This window comes from Leuresthes tenuis, unplaced genomic scaffold (genome assembly GCF_036924035.1).
Source record: "Leuresthes tenuis unplaced genomic scaffold, fLeuTen1.0.hap1 SCAF_3, whole genome shotgun sequence".
NCBI classification, from domain to species: Eukaryota; Metazoa; Chordata; class Actinopteri; order Atheriniformes; family Atherinopsidae; genus Leuresthes; species Leuresthes tenuis.
Window position 1 is genome coordinate 13,654,541 of NW_027325357.1, and position 24,926 is coordinate 13,679,466.

At 41.0% G+C, this 24,926-nt stretch overlaps 1 protein-coding gene across 4 annotated transcripts in view; it reads right to left on the minus strand.

The window, feature by feature from the left end:
• The window catches only part of kcnab2a (potassium voltage-gated channel subfamily A regulatory beta subunit 2a), an 83,292-nt gene that overhangs the window by 37,183 nt on the left and 21,183 nt on the right, over positions 1 to 24,926 (minus strand). For 2 of the 4 annotated variants that reach the window (XM_072381916.1, XM_072381915.1), the window contains 2 exons: positions 12,305 to 12,472; positions 9,567 to 9,608 (listed from right to left, as the gene is read on the minus strand). In XM_072381916.1, the coding sequence (XP_072238017.1) occupies positions 9,567 to 9,608; positions 12,305 to 12,381 (119 nt within the window). In that variant the 5' untranslated portion in view covers positions 12,382 to 12,472. Of the gene's footprint in view, positions 1 to 4,646; positions 4,926 to 9,566; positions 9,609 to 12,304; positions 12,473 to 24,926 lie in introns of those variants that run through there. The other 2 variants (XM_072381917.1, XM_072381913.1) reach the window with 2 other exon arrangements.

Below are 24,926 nucleotides of genomic sequence, written 5' to 3' on the forward strand. Positions count from 1 at the left end.
ACATTAAAGAAGAAAAGAAAATAATAAATATATATATAAACAATCTGTATGGACAATATGCCACCAGCCACAATATACTTTGGTATCAGTCCAGACTTTCCCAGTAGGGGCAACAGTAACAAGCGTAACAAGGATTAAATTATAGTAAAGCACACCATCATGTCACACTCGTGGCACAATCCAAGGTAGGAATTATTATACACTGTCAAATATTTAAATAAAAATATATATATATACAAAAAAAAAACACACAAATGATAACCGAGGATAATTTATTTGAGCTGTCATACATGACTGCTGAAGTAAAAATACAGCAATCAAAGAACAACTAGAACACAATTGTGTAATCAGTGGCATTTTCACCTCTTGTGCCCACGCTACAGATCTGACTAGAACATTTTGACAAGCTGTCAGACTAACTAGCCCGAGTTAGCTCGAAGAGGAACTGGAGATGTCACCACAAGGAACCAAATCTGTATCACCCCAGATACTTTAACATCTCCTACACTTGAGCTAAAGATAAAGATACAACAAAGCTGAACAAAGTTACACGACTATGAGGCAGTTGAGGAAAAAAATAGTGGATGGACAGGTTAATGTGCAGACCACTCATCTGTATCTAGCTACAGCTGTGGAAACAGGGTTAGTTGCTAAATTAAGCCTCTGAGTAGGGGATTGCCTGAGGATAAACGTCACTGCAGTCCAGACTGAAACACATGCTGCAGTAATACTGAGATAAAGAAAAGGATAATAACAGCCTGGAGTGTCTCAGTGCAGACTTGTCTTTCATCATCAAAAGGTTTGTGTGTGAAGATAAAGAGAAAAATAAGTGGAGAAAAAGGAGACGGGTGGAGTCGATGAGAGAATAAGAGACAGAGGCACGAATGTTCAAACATAAAGCAAAACATGTCTGAAGGATGCTCCGGGGAAAAGGCAGAAAAATTTAAAGCAGAAGCATTCCTCCACACTGCCACCTTATGACTGGCTGCCATTTTAAACGTCTTCACTTCTTGTTCATATTGCAACAAGAAACTGATACACATTAGTTGACAGGATTTTCGACAGTGTAGGAGTGCAAAGAATGACGCTCTCGCTGAATTCAGACACTGCACTGTGAGGTGGGAGGTGTTTCCATTATGAGCCACTTTTTCTGCTCAAGTGGTGCATTGAAGTGGTCCACCTGCACCACCCAGTGGGGGCGCAGCGTCAGCTCATCTCCACAAAGCCTCTAAAAGGCTGGTTGGATAACTACAGCGATAACAGGGCTGATGAGAGCGACTGAAAGAAATGGTTTGTATGTAAAATGTCTCAAAAAAGTGAAAAGCGGCTGTGGTTGTTTCTCGCAGCTTCATGTGAAGACATTAAATGTAGCTTTGTCTCACCATCACGCAGAAATATTCAACGCACGGATTCGAGAAAATATTGTTGCAGATCTGCTGTGATTTGGCTGATAAGTTCATAGAATGATTCCGGCAGCCATATCTGTCCAATCACACTGCAGGATCTGAGAAAGTTCATTTGCTCAAGAAGAACTTCAGTTATGAAAGAGTCCATGTTTTTTAAACTTGCATTATAGCTGAAACTGGTAGACTAATAACAAGTAAATCAGCAGAAAAGTTATTTGAAATTAAATTGTTCTTTTTTTCAAAGACAGTTTTATAATTTAATTAACAAATAGGTGAATAGATCACCTTCGTCTGTCCACATCTTTTAGGCTGGAGTATCAAATCATTGAACTGCACATAGGTTAGCTCCAAGCTCTAAGAAGCTTTTCGGTCCTCCATTAAATGTTTCAAAAGCTGACTGATAAGAAAGTATGACTATTTGAAGACATTTTCTCAGAAAAGATAATTCATCAACAGACCATAAAGAACTTAGACTCCAAATTAATGCCAATGCTCCTTTAGAAAGCAAAAACAATGGACCTACTCGGTACAATATGAACCACAATGACTAAAAACCAGTGTGTTGAGGTGTATGTGCCAGCTTTAATGTTCTTCTGCCCCCTAGTGGAAGTTGGTTATTACTGCGTTGATGAGAGAAAAAAAACAGAACTACACAAAAGTCTCAATTTAAACGAGGGGATCAAAGAGCCTCTATAACAAGGTGGGTTTAAGTATATTTCATTAGAGAAAGGTGAAGCAAAGCTGTGCGTCAAAACTTCTCACAATGATAAGGAAAGCTTTACTGTACATAAACCCTTATAGTCAAACGTAACTTTCCATCTATGAACACCCAAATGGACATCATTACCACGTCCATTAGTGTTAAAGTCACTCAAGAAATCTATACTCACTCAGTCCTCCTCTATACAGTCCAGGAGAGACTGGACTTCCTGTCTCGCCTCACTGAACAGAAGCTGGCTCCGTTACCCACAGTCTGGCTCTTTCAGTTGGAAGACATGAACACAAGTTTACTGTTGTTCAGAAGGACTTGCTTTGTGGTAGAGTCTTGTTTTAAGGGGGATATAAGGGAAATGCTTTATTCATTGCTTAATGCATAAATTAATGCTTTTCAATAATGTGACCTGCCTGGTTTTCATAACATTAAAAAACATCCTTAATTTAGATCACAGAAATGGAACTTAGGATAAATGTGGGTCAGCAAGCATTCATATCTGAGCATTAGTATGAAAGCTGCTCATCATGTCTGATACACAGTCTGCTTTAGAGCTGTAAATATTAATCCCATCTTTTCCTGCTGGTGAAAACAGCCCCTTCATAGCACTGAGCATTCATCCCCGTGAGTAAGAGCTCAGGGGATATTTACCCTTAAAGGTTTTCACACACATGTAATTGTGGGGAAATGTGATGTGCTAATAAAATTAGTTACAGTAAAGAGGGCCTAGTGGCAAAGCTGGCCCGCCTTCCTGACCACACACCTGAAATAATCATGAGTTTGAGTCAGGGGTTGCATACACTTGCTGACCCAGTTTCAGCCCTAATTACAGTACTGAAGACGATCACAGGAAAGGGATCCTGGCAGGATTTCCTCAGAGATGAGCCAATACTCATGTGGTAACCAATACAAGCAGTTAAATACAGCAACAAAAGAAAACAACATCATTTATACTTAGTTTTGAACTTACGACTCTATTTTAGGAGACTTTGTAATAACAAATAAGTGGAGGGCTACATATTCTATCAATAACTGTTTAAGCACACTCAGAGAGCTGCCTCAAAGCCCGTCACGGGCCACTGACTGAGCTTTACAAAGCAGGAAGGTAACTACCAGAGGTGACACACAACACTGCCGACAGACCACAGGCATACTTGGTTAATAAATTAAAAAAAAAAAAAAAATCAGCCAGCGTTCTGGTCGGTGGTCCGAGTGAAAGACAACAGCAGCCATGCCTGTGTGTGATGAAAGTTCTCCATGTCAGCGACAATAACAACATCAGCCCAACAGGCCGTATCAGCCAACACAGCAGCTTGCTGCTCTGTCAGCTCAACAGTCCAGAAAATAACTTGTTTGGAAGCCTGTCATGGATGAAACGGGCAAACATTTCAAATTGTGCCTGCCTTGCTGTTGCACGTCATACACATTTGAAAAGTACCTGTACCAGCGCTGTGTAGAAAAAGTAAATCAACAAAAACAGCATATGCTTCATATTCCACTTCTGCCCTGTGATGGACTGACGACCCATCCAGGGCGTCCCTCCCCTCTCGCCCAGTGCCAGCTGGAGTAGCCCCCCCCCCCTCCCCGACCAGCAAGCTTGTTTAAGTGGTTATAGATAGTGAATGGATGGATGGATATTCCACTTATGAATTAAAGCTCAGCCCAGTGTTTCTGACATAAATGTTCTAATCTAGTATAGATAATACAGCCAATATACAGCAAATTACTGTATAAACAGCTCATCTTCAAATCATGGTGGATCAAAAGTTGTAGCCTTGTTTACAACTTTAAGACTCAAATTTTAGTAGAGTAGTAGAGTCCACCTGGTTGTTCAGAAAAAGAAGTTAAACAAGAAAACGTTTCAGATTATCAGGCACATGTTTGGAGGCATATGATTTTCACCTGCCATGAAAGCATTTATCACTTAAAAAATAAGAAACTCAGAAAACTGTTTGCTTCTAAAAATATTACAACATTATGAAAGGTCAAAACCATGAAAAATATCCAACCTAATACTATCTTAATAACTAATACTGCTTTTCTCCAAACTACGTTGAACATTTTGGTTTTGAGGCTGAACGAGAAAGTAAAGCTCAACAGGAAAGAAAGACCAAGATCAAGGGGAGAAGGAGTAGACAGACTGTGTGAATTTAAGGGGCCAGATAACTCCTTATGGAGCACTCCGTCCTTCCCATGTAGTTGTGCAAATATGCCACCGACCTAGATGATTAAAATAAAACCTGGGCCCCAGTACCTTTGCATGAGTGCAGTCTGACCAGAAGGCAGAACAAGGCTGCGGTGATGCTCACAAAGAAGGAGCAGATCAATCTTTAAGACATTTATCAGTAGAAAACCAAGCAGTCTGAGACAGACCAAACCTACTACAGAAACACAGACAACTGCACACACCTGTTCAGGAGACCGTTTCACCTCCACAAAACTGATTTCACCTGCTGCCTCTCAGCATCCACCCATGTCTCGGTCTGGGGAGTAACTTTAGTCCCTGTGCAGCTCTGCCTCTCTCTTACCTGTACTTCATGCCTGTTTGAAAAGACACACACTCCTCCAGGGCCAAGCCATTCATCTTCAGGAAGTCTTCCATGTTTTTAATCTGAGCAGCGATCCTCTGCTCTCGCAGTCTCTGGAGCTCAGCCTGGTCAGTGGGCCTGGTCGGAGGCTGATTCAGCCCCTGGTCCGAGTGGTAGCGGTTGATCCCGCTCCGGATGCTCTCGCTGTACGACATAGACAACATCTTGCCGCTGCCGCTGCTGCTGCTCTTCCGAACACCGCTGCTTGGCGCTGGAGGTTTGGAGATCTGCAGATTTTCAGGAGGACAATAACTGGACCTGCGCCTGCCGGGAGGCCCCAGGGGGCCGCTACTGTACCCTCCCGCAAACATGCCCCCCCTCTGCTCCTTCTCCTCCTCGTGATGCTGGGTTGACCCGTGCAGTGAAAAACAAAGTAGCGACACGGACGAAGCGAGAAGCTGGCAGGGCACATCCACCTCCTTAAATAGCACCTGGCCCCGTGAAAAAAAAAAGCTCTCCTGCTTGGGGCAGCACACGGCCATGCATCCTGTAATCAGAGTCGCGTAACATAGCCTAGCGCCGCCCTCCCCTTACAGGTACATAATGGCAGGGTTACAATGATAGGGAGCATCCGGGTGACTTGCCGGTGATTAAGGAACAGGACAAAAGGAAGGGCACATGCCATGTGCAAAGGGGAGACATTCAAACATGCACCAAACAACAGGAGGGGACACATTCCTTCCATCACTGCTGATCCAAGTAGAATAATGTGGAGAGCAGAGACACAAACTTGCTGAGAGTAGTCAGGGATACAATTTGAGTGTATTCAACCCAAACAGTGCAACAAACTCATCTGGATTGAAAAGGTAAAAATCAGCGCAACAAGGAGCAAAAAAAGCCATCAAATAACTGCACAATATGAACTTGCCACAATTCCTTAATCCAACGTTAGGCTCAGTGTCAAGTTCAGAGTTTAAAGAGCTTCAGGCAGCTGAGTTTCCCTTACAAAGCAGTATTCTAATGTTAAGCTGTTCCCTCTTTTCAAAAAGTAGTTTGCTAAAATGAATCAACAGAGGGCAGCACTACGTCAGTTCCACCGTCACTACAACAATGAAACTTGATACCAAAAGTACCAGTGAGCACTGACCACAAGAGCTCTTTGCAGTACAGGCAGTGCGACGCGTTAGGACTGCAGCTCTATGTTTTTACATATCTGGTGCACAAAGACGCAAACCTATAAAACAGTATTATTTGAGTAGTCAATATTTTGCATAATTAGTATTTTCTAAATTTAACTTCTTAAAAAAAAATGCATAGGAATGGATCTAAAATGGATGCAGCTGTTGAAAATCAGACATATTTAAAAAATCCTGCTGAAATAAAACGCCTCTAAACACATTATCACATAAACACAATCTCTTTCGTTGCTATATCTCATACCACACAACTTCCTTGTTGAATCTAAAATTACTCGAGGTAACCTTCTGCAAAACCTCATTTTAACAGTATTTTAAATAAAACTGCAACTCCACGATGCTTCTTATGGTCTGCAGCCTGCATCAAATCCCAATGCTGCTGGATGCTGGTCTGAAAGACCGCTTTAGCTCCAGACTATATTGATCCTTTAAACACGAAAAACAACAACACCTGAGCAGCACTTTCTTTGCATCTGAGCAACGCTTCATCTGAGCGGAGTTACAGCGAGACTGAAACGAAACCTCCATACAAATTAAGATTTTTACCTAACAAACATTAAATTTCACATTATGGACGCAGTTAAAAAAAAAAAGAACCACTGTAATGCTACTGAAAACAGAATTAGACATATCACTGATGCCATGACGACATGACTAAAGTCCCAATTAACAACAAACCTCATTCAGAGTTTCTTAAACAACTATTTTCTCCACCCGCAGAAAAAATACCTAAATGCAAAAGGAGACTTCAGGCTAGGCTGCATGCAGACTACTCACACACACACACACACACACACATACATCCACATAGTCTCCACACACTCAGCTCCTCACACACAAACAAACACACTCCCGACACGTTCTTAAGTGCAAATCATTCCTCGAACTCACCCGATTTCTTGGAGGTCGGCTCATGAGCGAGGTTGTGGGGTGACAGTTTGCTCTTATAAACACACACTGCGGACAGTCATGAAGCAGGTCCACCCAAACTGGGAGTGTCTTACAAGGAAATGTCTAAACCAATTAGTGAATGAGAGAGTGCATCCCTCCCCTCGCCACTAAGACCGTACTCTATCACCACAACCGACACCTCTCCTCCTCCCCTCCCGATGAGATCTCATGGAAGAAATCCATTTATGCCGTTTAGTGGCCCCGTCTTGTTTTTGCTCACCGCAGCAAATAATATCAGCCCTGAATTATTCACAAAAGCTTTTGCACTAAAAGCCTCTGATTGTTGTTCCACAGGAAAGAATGCTAAGAGCTGGACAAAGATGAGTGTTGTGCGGACACGTAGCACACAAACGCACACAGATTGTATGTTTATACACATGCAGGAAAATAAAAGCCACAAAGCAGCTCCAAGGATTCTTTATCCAAAGAATTTTATCCAAAGAAAGTTACACCGGTTCGTATGTGCCCAGCATCTCTTCACATATCAGTGGCCTTATGCTGAGGTGAATATTAATATTAGAGACTTCTGCATCATAATGACACTCAAAGCAGCACACGAGCGTCATTTTTCTGCCGATTATGGCAGCACACGAGACTCAAACTGATCCGTATCACAGCGAGAAAACATGAACTGACATGACAAAAGTACTACAAAAGACACAGAGGGTTCGCGGAGAGCTTTCTTTGGCACTGTTATTTGAAAGCTATAAAATCAGAGATGCCTTTTTGACACAAAGACCCAGGAGTTTGGTTTATATTTACTCTTATCTTCCAAAAAAGGTTTTTAAATTGATTGAGATACAAGCAAGCAACTGGTGATTTCTTCAGAGATTTGGCTATTTGAAATGATTCTGTTGTAATCTCACGTGATAAAGAATCAGGGTCAAATTGAACATTTTTGTGTACATTTGGCATGTTTGGAATTCAAAGTTTAAGGCATCTGGCAACGCACAAATTTATCAACCGAGTGCTTTTCCTGTTGTTCACAGGTGGGGAGACCCATAGATGCAGGGTTAACATCCAAGTCCATGTTATAGACCCCTATAAACGATAGAAAGCTGAGCTCTGTCCCACCTGGAAACTAGAAGTAATTCCATTAACTGAACTTAAACAATCAATAACTGACCCTCAATCTCAGAGTGTGCCTCTGGTCTTTATGGGTCCATAATTTCATTATTTACTTTAAATGACAAAAAACTAAATACAGTGGCAGCCATCCCTGCCACAAACACACAGCGACATCTGCTAAGCATGGTTAAAGCTTTCAACAAAGCACCTTGTTCACATTATCTGTTTTTTCCCCTCCATTTGGCCTGCTCTACATTAAAGTCACAGGTCATAAGTCCACCTCCTTTACTTTAGGAGAACTTGCAAAGAACAAAAGTATGGCTCCAGACTGGTTAAGTTATAAAGTAGATGCAAAATAGTGCAAGTGTCTGTGTACATTTTGAGCCATCCAGGTAATGATAATAATCGATGCTCTGGAATGCAGATACTACATTGTAAACTCTAAATCAGATGCATAAGATGCAGCTCTGAACATCCCTCCCCAGGGCAGTTTCAACACCAGCCACACTTAATTTATCCGACTACAACTTCTTGCATGATGGACTTGTAAGTAAGCAACCCACAAGTGACAGTGGCCCTCAATAAAAGAGGAATGTTTCATCAAATACAAAATGTACAGCAAACAGTGTTCAGATGATGACAAAGCGGGGCTTGGACTCTGTCACAATAGGATAAAACCTGAGTGTATGTGCACCCAAGCAAAGGCTGCGTTGATGAAAAGATTCCAGTTTGTGTGTTCCAATGGTAAGAAAACAGAGAAGAATCAGAAGAACTCCCCTTCCCAGCATCATCCCACTTGGCTGTTTGAGTGATAGACGGACAGGGATAGGAAGCTTAATCAATACCCCTCACACAGGCCGGGAGAGCTGCTAGCAGGACGGTTTGCACTTTAAAAAGGACAGAAATGTGCCAGGCGCCAAGATAAAAAGCCGATAGTGTGCTCATTACAAGCACATCCACATAGTAAGGGTTTTTTTATAACTGGATCAGCAGAATAAGGCCCGATACTAAGACCATAAAATATGATCCCTTCTCTAAAGCAGCTGAAAGACTGACCATCGAAATGCTCACTTCTGGATGAGTGTGTGGCCTACTCTACGAGAGCATCGTCTCATCCAGACAGGTCGAAAACGATCTCTCTGGTTTCAAGAACGAGACACATGAGATTCAAAACTCAAAAGCATGCAATTTAGAGGAGAAATGACGTCTGAAATAACTGAGTATTTGCTTAGTTGTGCCAAAAAGGGTCTAAAAAAAACAGTTTGGTAGAACATGAGAGGCTTTATCACAAAAACAGTCTGACAAGCACAACAGTGCAGGTCTATAATGTCACAACAGGAAAAAAGAAAAAGATGAAATGAGGGGGAAAGAAAAACAAACTCGGACTGAAATTGTTGATTCAAAGGTTCAGTGAGGAACCTTGCAACAACATCCACCCCGATCAGGTTTAAGGTGGATGTGCATTGGTAGCTAAATACTAGATGATAAGTGTTTTCTATGCTGCATAGGGTGGATGAATGGTTTTAAATAACAGAACAACAAGTCTTTACCGCAAGGTTACAATATTTAAATACAACAAAAAAGAAATGCTAAATGTACACAAAACACACACAAATTAACACACGCTTCACAGTCAAACAAAACAGAAAGCTCAACTTAGACTGTGACAGAACAGTAACCGTCAGATACAGAGACAGACAGGTACCTGTAGAACTGCAGCTGTCGTTTGGGGCTCCCATAACGAGCGCTGAAGACATCGAGGGAAAGGAGGAGAAGGGAAAGCTTTCATTAACAACGGCAGTGAAGAGGAAGAGTTAGTGGCCAAAGATGATGGCAGATATCAAAAGGAAGTCAAAGACAAAGCAAAAGTTAGGAAACGGGGGGAAAAAAAAAACTCATAACAGACATAGTTTAGTAATCAAAGAATTCACAAAGCAGTGCATTCAATAAGAAAGTTATTGACGCTGACAAACCTTCACAAGAATTTTCCCAACTGTCCACATGCCAACATGACAACTTGAGATGCTAAAATCTGCATTTCATGGACATGGATTTATAAAAAAGAAATAAAACTTTGATAAAAAAAAAAAAGGTTAGGCGCATTAAAATAGATCACATTTCAGCTCTGAGGACATTTTTTAAGTTTAGTAAAAGCAGAAAGACAAAAGCACAAGGAGTACTTTGTGGGCCACATCTAAACAGAACATCTGGGGGTGATTATAGAACCATCCCACAGTGCTGGGGTGGGACAATAAAACAAAAAAGAAAACCAAGGGGCCTTCAGCCAATAAAAAGTTAATTAATCAATCAAACTAAAAATCATTCGTTTAACTCAAGCAAAGTCACAAAACTATTTCCCATCAAAAGCAGTTAGATTTTCATCAAATGTCGTCCAAAAACAAGAAAAACTGAATGAAAACGGAAATAGCCAACATGCTGCAGAAAAGAACAACGAAAACAACTGTCCAGCCTTGAGTTAGCTGCATGCTGACACAACAAATAGGATCCGAGGTCTCTGAGAGCACTTTACTTTCTTATTTTCTTTCTCTGAATACGTTCTACACACAAACACACAACAGAATGACTGAAACACAGGTCGAGTATCGATGATTTATAGGAATCTCAGGCTAATATTGACCTGATATCAACTGTTTGAGTAAAATTCAAATATTATAATAATAATTGGTCAGGTGTATTTATCAACTTTGTGTCTGCCATCAGAAAGACAGGAGCAGCCCACATCATCTGATGCTTGATGCAGCATTTTGATAAGGTACCGGTCCATTTCAAGCCTTTAGATTGGCTGAATACAGTAATCAGGCAGTAGTAGCAGCCGAGTAGCTCTGGTGATGTATCACTAAACAGAGCACCAGTGATGAGAGGAGCCATAATGCTTATTGAGAAAATGAACAGATGCCTTTTGGCAACGTAAGAGGACGGGTCTCTGGCACCACATGCTGGTGATGCATCATAGTGCAGCACAAAGTCCCAAAGAATTGGGATCCAACTGCATCGTCATTTTAGCATCCGCATGAAATGACCCCAAAAGTACCTAAATGGCAGCCATGATGAACTAAAAAAAGGAGCTTGCTTTATAAACTCCTTTAGCTTCATAAAAAGCGGAGCTCCCTTTTTGAGGAAGGTGTTCACTTCATCCCACAACTCCTTCCAACGGCAACGTTCAAAGACCCTCATTTATTTCCATACAGTTACAATGATTCATGTTAATGCAAATATGAGGAGAGGAGCAGGGACGCGAGGAGCCTATGAATACAACATCTTTCACTTTTTTGTCCTTCTGTTTTGTTTTTTTAATTACCAAACTCGATAATCCGCGTTTCATATCTTATTATAGTAAAATAAAATCGTGCTGCAGTTAAACTTCACAATAACAACATATCGGGTGAAGTAAGTGATGCGTTTGTCTGGAGTTTTACCACAACAGACACATAACAGCTAATCTTATCATTTAGATTATCACTGAGTGAGGTCGTCTTTCTTAAAGTCCTTACAAATTCCTCTGACCATCCCTCCTTGATCTAATGATGTTTTTCCAACCAGGCCAATAAAATGTCATTAGGAAAAGACCATCAGAGGTTATTTTTATGATAATTTTGTGTACCCAAGGTATGGGCGTTTAACAAAGTAAAAGTTTTGAGTGAAAACTAAAAATGCTGTGATATATCTTCATGTAAGTTTTCAACCTACATCTTAAATCAGGGGAGTAATTCAGATGCATAAGCACAGGACAGCAAATATATTTCTATTATTTATCCATTATCTATATCGTGAGCTACTCACATAAACTAAAAACCTTATTTTCATGAAAGGTAGGCAAAGCTATATAAATCAGAGAAAAGGTAACAACTGCAATATAAATAAGTGTCTTTTTTTGGGTGGGGGGCATATATATTATAACATAATAAATATAAAAAGGTTTCAGTTCATATTTTAGCTTAATATTGTTAACCAGACAGAGCAACACATAAATAAAGAGCACTTTAGGCAACGCTATGTTTAGATATTTTCATATATTCTATCTTGTCACTCGTACTCCGGCCCTACAATAACAAAAGTAGCTTAATAGGGATTCTTTAGATCAGAAATTTTCTGAAAAACTGCTTAAAAATGTGGATGACTGTCCTATGCTCCGGGGGGGGATTGTTTTTCCAACTTTTGATTTTCACCAAAGCTGAATCCAAATAGTGGGAGGGGCTTGATCAGGCCACTGAAGCTAACCAATCGAAAGGGGATGGGCTCATTCACAGGAAACAAGTAAATTTATGTAAGAATTTAGCTGCCAGTATCATGAACTTTAAATTATCTCCTCGAAAGCTTTTTACAAGCAATACATTTTAATCCAAGTAAGCCTTTAATGGGCTGACAAATGGGCTTAGACATACATGAACAACAATGTGTTTGGATCTTAGTCTACCAGCTCACCTGTAGATCATGGCAGGTGAGCCAGTCTGTCGGAGGGAGGGGCGGGCAGGGGAGTCTGTGGTAGATTCAGGATACATGGAGGCAGGTGGGAGGGGGTGAGGCCAGCCTGCCGGGGATGTTCTTCTTTGTTTGGGGCCGCAGAGTACAGTCAGTCACTGATCAGGGACTCTGAAAAGGAAAAACACACGAGTCAGCAGATGATTACGTTTTTCTTGCAATCAAAAGAAAAATAAGAACCGTTTTATTCCAAACGGTTAAACATAATTCTCATATCTCCTCCAGAAAGGAAAAACAAGGGAAAAAAAAAAAGGTTTACTTCACAATGCTAAAGCTATTCAAAGCATGGGGCAGACTGAGATTCAGAGGTGGACAACAACTGAACTGTTTAGGATATCTATAAAATTATTTTTAACACAATTATATAATACAGAATACAGAAACTTCATCAAAGAGGCTTTTCCCCCCTGTTTCCCACATCTGTACCTTTATAAAACACAAAGCCCAACATCCAGCCATCAAAGGGAGTTATTCTTTCCAACAAAAGACTCCTTAAACAGTCAGAAATAACTCGCTTATTGGCCAGACAACAAATAGTTCTCGATCACTAATGAGATTACAATGTAATACTTCAGCCTAATATCCTGCTTGTGATTATTCCGGCAAACAAAGAATGAACAGTCGCTTCACACTTCACATAAAAAGACCTTAAACACTTTTCCTCGACAGCACACGTCAAGAAGTCTAAGATCGAAGGCTTTGGAAATTCTTACGAACTTCAGGAAAAACAAGCACGCTCAGAGACTCTGGCTGCCCTTATATCACGCTCTAATGTGGATCTATGTGTTGTAACAACAACAATCAAAATCAAAAACCATATCCAACCCATCATGCAGTGCACTCTTATCACATTGTTGCATTGAGATATATAAATGTTGACAACCCAGTGAAAACATGTGCTTACGTTGGGTAATTGAAAGCAAATAAAGCGAAAAATATTGTGATCGTATCGACAAAGTTTATTTTGATTCATCCTCCTGTCCTGATATTTATTTACAATCCCACAAACTTGAGCGTATGAAAATAATGAAGCTCTGCTTTGGATGCTGCCGACGCGAGAAGCTGCGGGGCAGCATTACCTCTTCTTCTAAGACTTGCTCTCATTTCTTCTCATTAAGTATCCAGAATTTATACAGCTCTTATCATGGAACTACTTTCTGAGCACAACTGAACAAAAATAATGTTTTTCTTACATTAGAAAGTATGAACCAGCGCCACCAGCGCTCCAAAGTAGATAAAGGGGCCTCTTTAAGGTTTCCAGCCAGTAGCACACCTGCAACTATGCATATAATTACCAATAAAAATATCAATCACGGGGTTGGATTTTGTGTACACTGAACGAAACACACAGGTAAGACTCAAGGTCAACATGTTATCGGGGCTTCTGACATTTACTGCAACATTTGATCATCACAAAGAAGCATTAGATAGTGAAGCCAGTTCCATTTGTCTGATTATTCACATTAAAGACCACTAAAGACTCAGGTAGATTTTATAATAACTAACACATCCCACGCAAAGTGAGAGGTGTGAAAAGAATAATTAAACGGTGGTGCAGAAGCACATTCAAAGTAGAAACACTTTCAGGATGCCTTGAATGACCCAATCAGCCACCCAGTTGACCAGCAGCACATCCGACTGCCAACAGATACAATAAATGTGCCTGTGGCGAGTTAGTTTAATTTGTTTGGACATTGATGGGCTGAACCTGAGCAGTTAAACAGGGTGAACTGTCTGAACTTTTTATTTTTCAAAGGACTAATACATGCCTTCACCACTAGATGGAGTCATTTCCTCATTCTGCAGACATGAGCTGAACGATTAAACCATCAGACCAATTCAACCTTTCCAGGTTTTCCTCTACTGCCAGATAAAATTAGAGCAATAAAAAAAAAACAGATTTTCTAATAAATAGATAAATAAATGAATATGTAAGTGGATAAATAAATGTACTCCTGCTATAAAAGCCAGTCAAACAGAAAGGAGGAGACAAAAAAAAAGCAACACAACAGTCATAAATGCAGAGAACTTGGTCCTTACTTCATCTAGTATGGCTGCTAAGTACTGCACCTATGTGCGCTTTCACTTCAGCAAACCACAGCCGATCCAGTGCTTTGAGCAACTTCATTCTATGAATAATTCAACATGTCTACCCAAGAAGCAGGCCACTGCTGTAGTGAGGTCTCTAAAAGAGAGCTGGTTAAGGGTTGGTGGGCGGTTGGGTGTGTACATCCATGCCATTAACACAAATTCCAGACAAACCTCATGAAAACATTTCCCCCACACAACAGCACCCATGAGCGAGGAGAGCCGTACTGACGTTTATTTTTTTTTTTTTATTTTTTTAGCCCAGTTTATGGCTGTGGATGAATCAAAGCTCAAGACATAGAGGAATCTATGTCACCCTGACCGAGCAATAAGCTGAGACCATCACGCCACTCCATTTCACCAGTGGCTGCACTCCCGTAAGTCATGGCTCGTAACCGACGTCGTAATGATAACGTGAAGGTGACTTTCTCCGCCCATCAATTTCCCAGGCAGTGAATACGTGTCCCATGTTCCCAAGGACGCCATTTAACGCTCCCTGCCCACTCGTTTCACATCACGGCACTATGGATCACAGGTCATTCCTGCTATCAGATGATGATGATGATGATGATGGCATGACCCCGATGGGCAAAAGGCATGATGGTAGATTCGCTACGCAGCACAGCAGAGTCCTTGTGCATCATTTGTCACTGATGAGGATCAAAGGACGCTGTGGGATGGATGGACAGCTTTTAAAGCAAAGATCTTCAAAACAGCTGTTCCTCGTTAGAATGAAGAGAAAAGATGAAAAAATCTGTGTAAATACATTGGTAATATCAGTCTTTCATGTAGTCAAGGTCAAGAAGGACACCATCATCTAAAAATGTCTTCAAAGACTGTAATTAGGACAAATCTGTTTGCGGAATATCATTCCCGAGCTGACATCGGGTTAACTATGGTAGAATTTTCCAAAGTCATCACCTTTCAGTTTCCAGCTATTGGTCACATAAAACAGACAATGTGAGATGGCATCATGTTGGACTTTTTAACATTTTTAGACAAAACCATGAATCAAATCAATACTTTCCCATCTATTTTTTGTTCCGAAGCTCATCATGATTTTTACATCCTGACATTGACACCAATAACTGACCAGATATGTTAGAAATCACCATGAGCATGTGACTGCTTTGGTTTGTTTTGTTACAGATTTTTAGAACACGGGTAAGAAAGTTCAGTATAAAGTAGGTTCTTCTTCTTTAACAACCACATTTATCAAAAGCAGCTCAGATCCAGAGTACAATTGAACATCAAACATTCTTTGAAAGGGTAATAAAGAATCATCAAGTTATAATTGGTAGACAAAGTTCAAGATTTGATATACAAACCAGTTTTGGGGCTTTCGTGTCTCATATGCCATGAAAGTTAAAGCAGTCATATTCTGACAGAGACTCAAGAAAAACAACAGCAAAAACTCACAAATGTCAGCCATGATGTCTGTTTCGTGTAATTATAAGAAAAATAATAAGAATATCTGGTAAGACAAGTGTAATGTATTAATTACAAATTCAAATGAACAATTATAAAAAATGGTTTAATGCATAAATTTATGGTAGTTTGCTATCTTTCAATCAAAGTTAATGGCCCAGAAATCTTGTTTTATCACATTTTCGGGGGGACAGAAACCAACTGGAGGTTATATTCAGTGTGCATAAGAACTGCAGTGTCCACCTGTAACAGCCACAACAGGCATGAAGAAACATCCACTGGTAACTATCGCAACTTCTCCAACATAAAAAGACAGGAAATTACAAGAGATGAAGAAGAAAAAGATCTAAATAGTAAAGGCAAACAGCAATCTCTTGAACAAATAATACACAAGAGAACATTTATCAAGATTTATCACAATAAGAAATGTACAGTTCACACATATTTACAACATTGGGGCTGCATTAAAGTCAATTTGGGCTCCAGTTTTTATAAAGTTCCTCATGTAAAACTACATTACATCAGGTCAACAATACTAAATGATCGACACCCCATAACATCACAAAAGCAGAGTGGACCCTGGTTACATCCAGTTACTGCATAAATGCACACGAGAAAATGAGGCAAATGATGCTTCTGGACTCCAATTCTAGCTTTAGCCCTCTTCAGAGTCTGAATGTAGACAGTTATCAGTCGTTTCAATCGGTTTAGATACCTCTCGAAATACCAGCGTGTACATCAGACCCGACTGTACGTGATTGTAGAGCAATGCACCAATCTCCCAAAGATGCCTGTAGAGAGCTGCAGTTGGAGAGGATGCTGCTGCTGACTGCAGCAATGCGGTACACTACAGACACATCCTGGCTCAAGTTAGAGGGCTCGGATTTACTGCACTAATGGGAAAAGGTGCACTTTGCAGATTAAAACTGCAGACAGAGAGAGAAAGAGGAGAAAAAGAGGCTGATGCTGAAGAACAGACGTTCGGTTTCTAAAGAATCTTGTTCACCCATGTGCAGTTTGATCTAAATGAAAACTAACACAACTGATGTTCAAACCAACATTTTAGACAGAGATGCTGTGAAATCCACCCAAGTCTGATAAGTATACGGCACAGTTGATGTTCAAAAGAACTATTCGCTGATAAAAGCGCTCTTCTTCTCTGGTTAGATAGGTCTTCCTCATCTAAACTAAAGTGCAATGTTTCTTGTTTGCACGTTTTTTTTGTCAGAAACAGAGGAATCAGTCAGCATCTAGATTTACGATCAGCGTTCACTTTAACTTTTAAGTGTCAAGCAACACACCCACATCAACACAACCCCTTGGGTTTTGATGCAGTGTTGCTGCTCATCTCCTCATGGCCTGAAGCGACATGAGTTATGTGATTCCACATGTTTAGATGCCATTTCAAACCATTTCATCAGCAGTTTATTTCATTCACCTCCAGGAAAACAAATTTAAAAACTTACATGTTAGCACTTGGTATCCAGCACTTATTGAGTTGCATCTTTGCCAAAAACAAACTAGGAGGTTCACACTAATAAGAAGAATCAGACAGTGATCTGACTCGCTTATTAAATGACTGACTTGGACAGTTAAGAAGAGTTAATCCGTTGTCTGATATTTTAATACTCACATGCACATTAATAGAAGGAATCAATATATAGAGGCTTTTAGGGAGACAGAATGTGCAGCCCAGTGACTTAATACACTACAAATGGAGATGGTGGTCAGAGAGGAGCGTCAGTAAGGGAGAGAAGGTAAGGTCTTCAGTGCTTAACTGAAGCTTTTTTCATACACCTTCCACACGAAATACAAAATTGAGTCAGAAAAGGTTGCTCTTTATCCTTTCCATCCATACATCCACCTACACCCAGCCTGAGTGAATTCCCTCTTGAGACAGGGCTTACGTGAGCATGGTGAACAGGCAGGCATTGCTGGCCTGGAAGCACAACACGGTGCTGTGTAGTATGTTGGCAGCTGCAGAAGACACACACGGATCCGAGCAGATGGCTGCAGGAGAGGGAGACGGGCTAACAGGCGAGAACTGCTGGGGATATCCTACATGGGAGTTCAGTGAAGCTGAGAGAGAAAAGCTAACCTTCACTTTATTTCCAGGCAACAAGGACGATTCAGACGGAATCTCTTCTTCATTTGCAGCGATACTCAAAGGATGGAAGTCAAACACATGCAACAGCATCGTCTTTTTATCTATGACAGTTTCTTCTTCTTTTTTGTTTTTTATGTAACTCTCTCTCTTTAAAGCTGCAGAGGGCTCTTGATTATAGAAACTACAGGTCACTGGCTGCCAACTGAGAAAATGTTTTTTTTTAAAAATCTAACAGTAATTTGCATAAATAGCCTATTTATACAGCAAACTTCTGATACAAATCCTCCTTCCCCCCAGCTAAAAGACATTAAAAGCGCAACTGAGAGCAGTGCTGTCAGGAATCATCAAAACCTATGACAGCTGAAGCTGTGGTGCACACAAGATGTTAGCGACATATTATGGTCAAACTTTAAGCCAAGCCCATCATAAGCTGCAGTGACTGGGCCCCACACAGATTAGAGTTCAGCTGTAAATGTGTCATGTAGTGATTCATACGCTGACATTATAATCCTCAGCATCTTCAGCGCACCAAAGCTAATTTTCTAAAACCATTCATGATCTGCTCAAACTCATTCATTTTTTATTCGTTAATTGCATCTCTTCATACCACCCTCTGCACATGGGATATAAACTACATAAAACAAGCCACAAAGGATGCCAAAGTAGATTATTACAAAGTAGGAGATGTGTTGTCCCAGGTTGCCTGTATCTCTGACATAGTGAGGAGGAATCAGCACTCTCCATGTCTTAACTCAACATTTTCTTTGCGCTCTCATGTTGACTTGTAGGTACTCCCCAACGTTAAAGCATAGTGCAACAACAGCTTCTGCATGAATGTTATTACAATGTTATTACAGCATAACTTAGGCATACAGACTGCCTGTAAATATGAAAAGCTGGCAAGGGACTGCACACTAACTTGGGCCTGTGAAGCTGAAATGAAGCATTTGTTACCACTGCAGGGAGAAAACGTACTGCAGTGAACGAGGAGCACAGAGGAGGACACTGCAGTGGAAATATGAAACCATCTTTATCGTGTTCTGGCTCCATCAAAAGGTTAGGTGAGGTTGGATTAGGCTGATCCTTTTAGCATATGCTTAGACCTGCCGAGTGGACTGGTCAGACCACACCTCACACACACTTTAATGAACCAATAAGAGCCGGAAATCTCTGCTTGGCTCACAGTTTGGTTACGATTCACATGTTAACGTTTCAATGCTTCTAAAGCCGCATCTCGTTTTCCTTTTATGAGCGTGCAAAGAGACGGAACTTTCTTCTAGTTTGATTTTTTAACCTTTTCTTTTTGTAAATACGAGATTTTTTTCAAATCAAGACAGCAACGCTATCATTTGCCTTTTGGAAAAAGATCTTGCATCTCTAAACAACTGTATGAGTGTTCATAGCAATATTTTCATTAACTAATGTAAGCAGTCAGATCAGTCTGAATTCAAAAATAAAAACGGCAAATTTTCAGGGCCAGTGCCTGAGAAACTAACCTTCCTCAGCACTGTGCATACTTTATATTTGCCTGTGTTCACCCACTGAAATCTGTCCCTGGACTTTAACTTGGCTGCATCGTTCAGGTAGAGTCATTTCTGCAGAGAACGGCCTGCAGCAGGCAAAACCCAGGCTTCTCCACAAAAAAAGTCTGTCATTTCTAAAAGCTGCCGCAGATTCTCTTCTGAGTTGGACCACAACGTTGGCAGAGCCTCGTTAGTACTTGACTGATTAGTCTGTGCTGGCTGAGTTCCTTGAGGTTGCAGACGTTGGGTCATTGGTCAGGGCAAACACAGCTAACAGGGTTCCTAATATTAGCCATTTCAATCAAAATGATACATTTTTACAAGGCAGATCATACACACCATGCGAGTTTTATCTTGTTCATGCTTTCAGGCAAATAAACGACATCCAAAATGAGTCAAGATGTCCACTTTCAAATGTTTTTTTGCAAGCACTTGCGGTTGAGCTCCGTCTTCCACTACAATATCTCCTATGACGTAGGAGCTACATATGTATTCTTCTGCTGCTGCTGCTGCTTGTATTTCTTTGGCGTTTTATGGCAGTTGAACGTAATGCAACATATCCAACTTTAATAATCGACTGAGGCCAGAAAATAATCAAATATTGATCATCTACCATAATTTTGTGCTAGCTTTAAATTCTTAGTTAAGTTTCGTCATTTGATCGCTGCGTTATCGTTCATATCCACATCGAGATGCATCTTATAGTCAAGAAATGTCCTAATTTCTTGTTCAATTTAACTGCACGTCCTTTTGCCTCGACTGGATTTGGAAACCTATACTTAACAACATACTTAACGGCCAAGTTATGTAGACAAAGAAAGCGTCCGTAATATTTCTGCTAATTACTGCGTCAGTTTTGTCACGCCTCAATGAATGATTTAAAAAAAATAAATCAATACATTTAAAAAAAAAAAAAAAAAAAAGAGGAAAGAAAGCTGTGGGCTTGAGCTGGTTGTCAGAATGAAATTTAAAAAAAAAAAAAGAGGTGAGACCAACTGATCTAATCCACAAACACCTTGGGCTCCGAAACTGATGTCATTTATGGATCAGATGTTGGTTTGATATCACCGATTTGAACATGGACTCAGACTTTATAATCTGATGCTGAGTCTATCATACGTCGGCTACATCAGCCTATGCTGTAAAAGTTTAAGCTTGCAACAAAATGGCGTTTGTTAATAAAGACCCAAGTTGTCATATGTCTACTGAAAACATTCAGAGGACTGGAAACGGCGTTGCATCAGACACCGCTAGCAGCAGACACTGGTGATGCTTTCCAGAGCGGCCTCGAACTCCAGCCGACAACACAAAGGCTAAACAGTTTACAGAGAAGTTGCTCTATTTTGACATACTAAACAATCAACCACCCACCATCTGCATGGAAAATGTTGGATTTCATAGCCTGTGGAGGGAAAACATCAAGCCAAGGTAGGTTATATTTACTGTTTGGGAAACACAGAGAGACTGCTGTACCTGCACACCAAGTGAGTGTCAAACACCCTTAAAACTAGTCATACATAGATTAAAACTCTTAAGAAACACACACACAAGGGTTGAATATATGATCATACAACAGAGGATGGCTTGAATTACACTGTCACTAGATTTAATGGCTTTAAAAACATTTCTTTGCAAACATCCAACGTTTTGAATGACTCTTTCTGTGGCTCCCCGTCACGCTTTAACCCCCCACTGCCTCGCTGCTGCAGGCAAACATGAGAAATACCTCTGCAGTCTGCTTTACAGCATCGTAATGATATCAGCACAAGATGTGCTCCTTATTTACAGACACCTAACTTGACAAACTTGACGCGTCAGCCATTGTGATCTCAGTATGCTCGCAGTGGCAGAAAGGACAGAGCGGCTCTGCTGCCGACAAGGACATAAATGTGAGTGTGAGAGAGGATCCGTCTGTCACCTTCCATGTGATGGAAATATAAATACAGGCGAAAATTATGGAGGCATAGCCGACAGTGCTGTGTGGTTAATTGCACAGCTTCGAGCAAACTTACACAATACCGCTAACATCACCACCAACAGTAACCACAAAAACATGAGTTCAGGTATCGGAATGCACCGACATAAGCAGTGACCCAAATTCAGGCATTGGAATCAGATCAGAACCAGAATAAATGGATCAGTGCATCTCTAAAAGAATCGTTGGTATATTCGTGGTATTGCCTGACTGTAACAGCCCAATTGAGGACCGATCTGAAAAGCAGACACTGTCTTTCTATTTCTACAATTACAATCGTCATTTAAACAGACTGCCGTCCGATAACTCAAGTCTTTAATCTTATATCTTCCTGTCACACCAGATTCGATGTTTTTAGTCTTGACCTGACACACCGATGCTTTTTCTAACTAACAGGGAAAACGGAGCGAGTATGGTCCAGAATCTGAAACTAATTCTGGCGTAAATGCAGCAAGTGGCTGGCAGCTTTCTGAACAGACTGAGTGGCCCCAGGAGAACCAGGCCCACAGCAAGAATGCCTACATCCACAGTTAAGCTGAGCAACAGTAAGAGTTTGACCCGGTCTTTTGATTGGACCACTGTCCTTGTCCCAGCATACATGTACAGGAAGGGGGGTCCAGTTACAGACCGAACTATGTCCGCCGCAGCCAAATCCGCTGCACAGACGTTATCTGTAAGTTACTTTAGTGGTGATTTTGTCAGATTACGCTGTGGTTAAAAATCAAGATTTTATTAGAGGAGAGAGAAAGTTTTGAAATTCTTCAAGTGAGTGTGAGCTGACACATGATCTTTGTAAGCTGAAAATCAAATTTTGGGGAAAACGACGTGAGGAATATGTGGTATGGGATGAAAAAAAGACCACAGGCTTTAAGGAGAAGGGGGGAATCACACTGATGAAAGTCTGAAAAGAACTAATGACTTTAACATGTTTTTAAATCAGCATTCTCCTGCTTTGGCTCCAGCTACAAAAATCTCTCATCTTCCGTGGACCCACAGCTTCCCTGTCACACCTCCATAACCTCCTCCTGCACCCCAGTCATCGATCTTAACACAGCCTCACTGACATTTCACCCCCAAACCAGGACACACTGAGACATCCTCTGCCTCCCCTTACACCCCATCTGTCTCAAGCAGTCAGGTGAAGAGGCAGCAGGACAGACTAAACCAGAATAATGCTGCAGGTCCAGATGGTGTCAATTCCATCCAGAACAGCCATGTGGGACTCTACAGCACCTCTGTTGTTCCGGTACCTAGAATATCTCATCCACCCACCCTGCCCTAACATCCTCCATCATGAATGTCCAAGAGAGTCTGTTACTAGCCAACATAAGAAAGTAAGTGAACACCTTTCAGGACCTTGTGGCTCTGGGGTTGGTGTTAAAGGTGCCATTATTTACCTGCTTCAATGAGCCAACTCATCTGGACAAAACAGACAGTAATGTGAGGATTTCTCTAGCGTTTGTTACAATGCAGCCTGCAATGAGTTTAATTAAAAGTAATGGAGAAGCTATAGACAATATGGATGGATGCCTTCACAACCGCCTGCATTGTTGACTACCTGAGAAATGGACCAGTTTGTGAGATGTGACTGAAGCGCTGTGCATTTGTGAGGGTGCTCAGCAACAGAGGTTCACCACTTAAACTTTACAGTTTACCAAAAGGGAATAGTTAACTTTGGAGCATTTGAAGAGTTTCTAGGCCCATCTGAGCCTAGCTAAGCGTAAATGTACAGTACACGAGTGATTGAATCCCCAGCCGTATTATCAAAGTGTGTTAGTTTGGTTTTGAGCACTTTGACTTTTAACGACTTTGGTTGAACTACCGTGCTTACATTCATTTTAAAAGTCTGGTTTTGGTCTGACTCAGGCAATGATTCCCTTTTTGTTTTCTAGCATCCTGTGAACATTGTAAGTGACGAGCAAGCAGCACATCTTTTGGGAATTGGTCATCTCCCATTCCTTATAACCTGCCTGGTTATAACCTGCCTGGTTATAACCTGCCTGGTTATAAGGAATGGGAGATTAACAAGGAGAAAACAGAGAAAAGAAAACTGCAGCCAAGTAGAAACTGTGAGGAAAAGAGCTGAGTAGGTAGTTCAAAGCAAGATGGTCTAGGAAGGCCTGATACTGCAGAACAGCAGTGCTATGCATCACCCGCACTACGGCCTCTCTCCTACTCACTCTTTCCCTTCCCTCCTTGTGTATCCCGAGTGATCCAAGTTTGAGTTGCACCCTATCCTATGGATTTAAGAACTTAACAAAACTTCTTGGGAAGGAATGACCTAAGCAGGAATTTCAAATAATTCCAGATTAGACTGAGCAGGAGGAATTTTGGACTGTTCTTCCAAATAAACCTGCTTTAGTTCAGCCATAGTCTCAAAGTTTCCGGTGTGAGCAGCTCTTGTTAGATCACTCCACAGCATTCCCACTGACTTAAAGCCTAAAGCCCTGATTGGATCGGTCAGAAAGGGGGATTTTTTCTGAAGTCGCTCCATAGAGGCTCATTGTCTTGCTGCATCTCACAACTGTGGAGCAACCAGTGTATTTCCATCTGAAAAAAAAGGATCATTTGCAAATGATTGTCTTCACGACTGGATCAACCGCTCACGTCCGTAGGACTTCTGTTTTTTTGTGCCTTACTAAACATTCATTTTTACTAAACACAAGTGTCCCGTTGAGGCAAAGACCAACTTTGTGACCTTTAGCTGATGACTTTCCTTTCACTCCGTGGGTCACTGTGACTGAAGAACTGAGGGAGGTGATGTGTCTGTGGCGTTATCTTGCACTAACCAGCATTTCAAACAGCGTTAAATGTGCTTTCACACACTTCCAAGTTCTGCTGTGGTGTTAATGTGACTGAACTCTGCACAAGAAGGAAAGCCCCTTACACCTCTAACCCGAATTATCACCACGCTACTGTGTGCATGCTTGTGTTACGGGTTTTAGGTGTCAAATGAAAGCTGGCAATGTGGTGTCCTGGTACGCTGGTAACAATCACTAAAGCAACTAATCTTCTCATATGGCTTGGAACCTTTGAGTAGAAATGAAAATGAAGAAATTCACTTAAGAATCGCAGATTATTTTTCTTACATTTGAAGAGCCGTTAGGAAAATATCAAACCTTGAATACGAAGAATGAACACAGACATCCATTGTTTCCCTACGAGGATTTTCTTTTTTCACTTTTTTGTGGGGTTTTTTGTGAAAAAGCAGGACAACAGATGCAGCTAAAACAAGCAAATATCGGTCAGACTTCTCTAAAGTCACGGCCTCAACCTGAGCGAATGTGTTCATATAAATTTCATGCTAAAAATTCCTCACGTCCTCTCTCCACGACCACAGTGCTGTCAGTATTGTGCCAAACAAGTTACACGTACAGTAAAACCACCCACTCACCAACATTCCTCACTCGCAGAGTTCATGATAATTTGTCCGCTTAGTGTGGT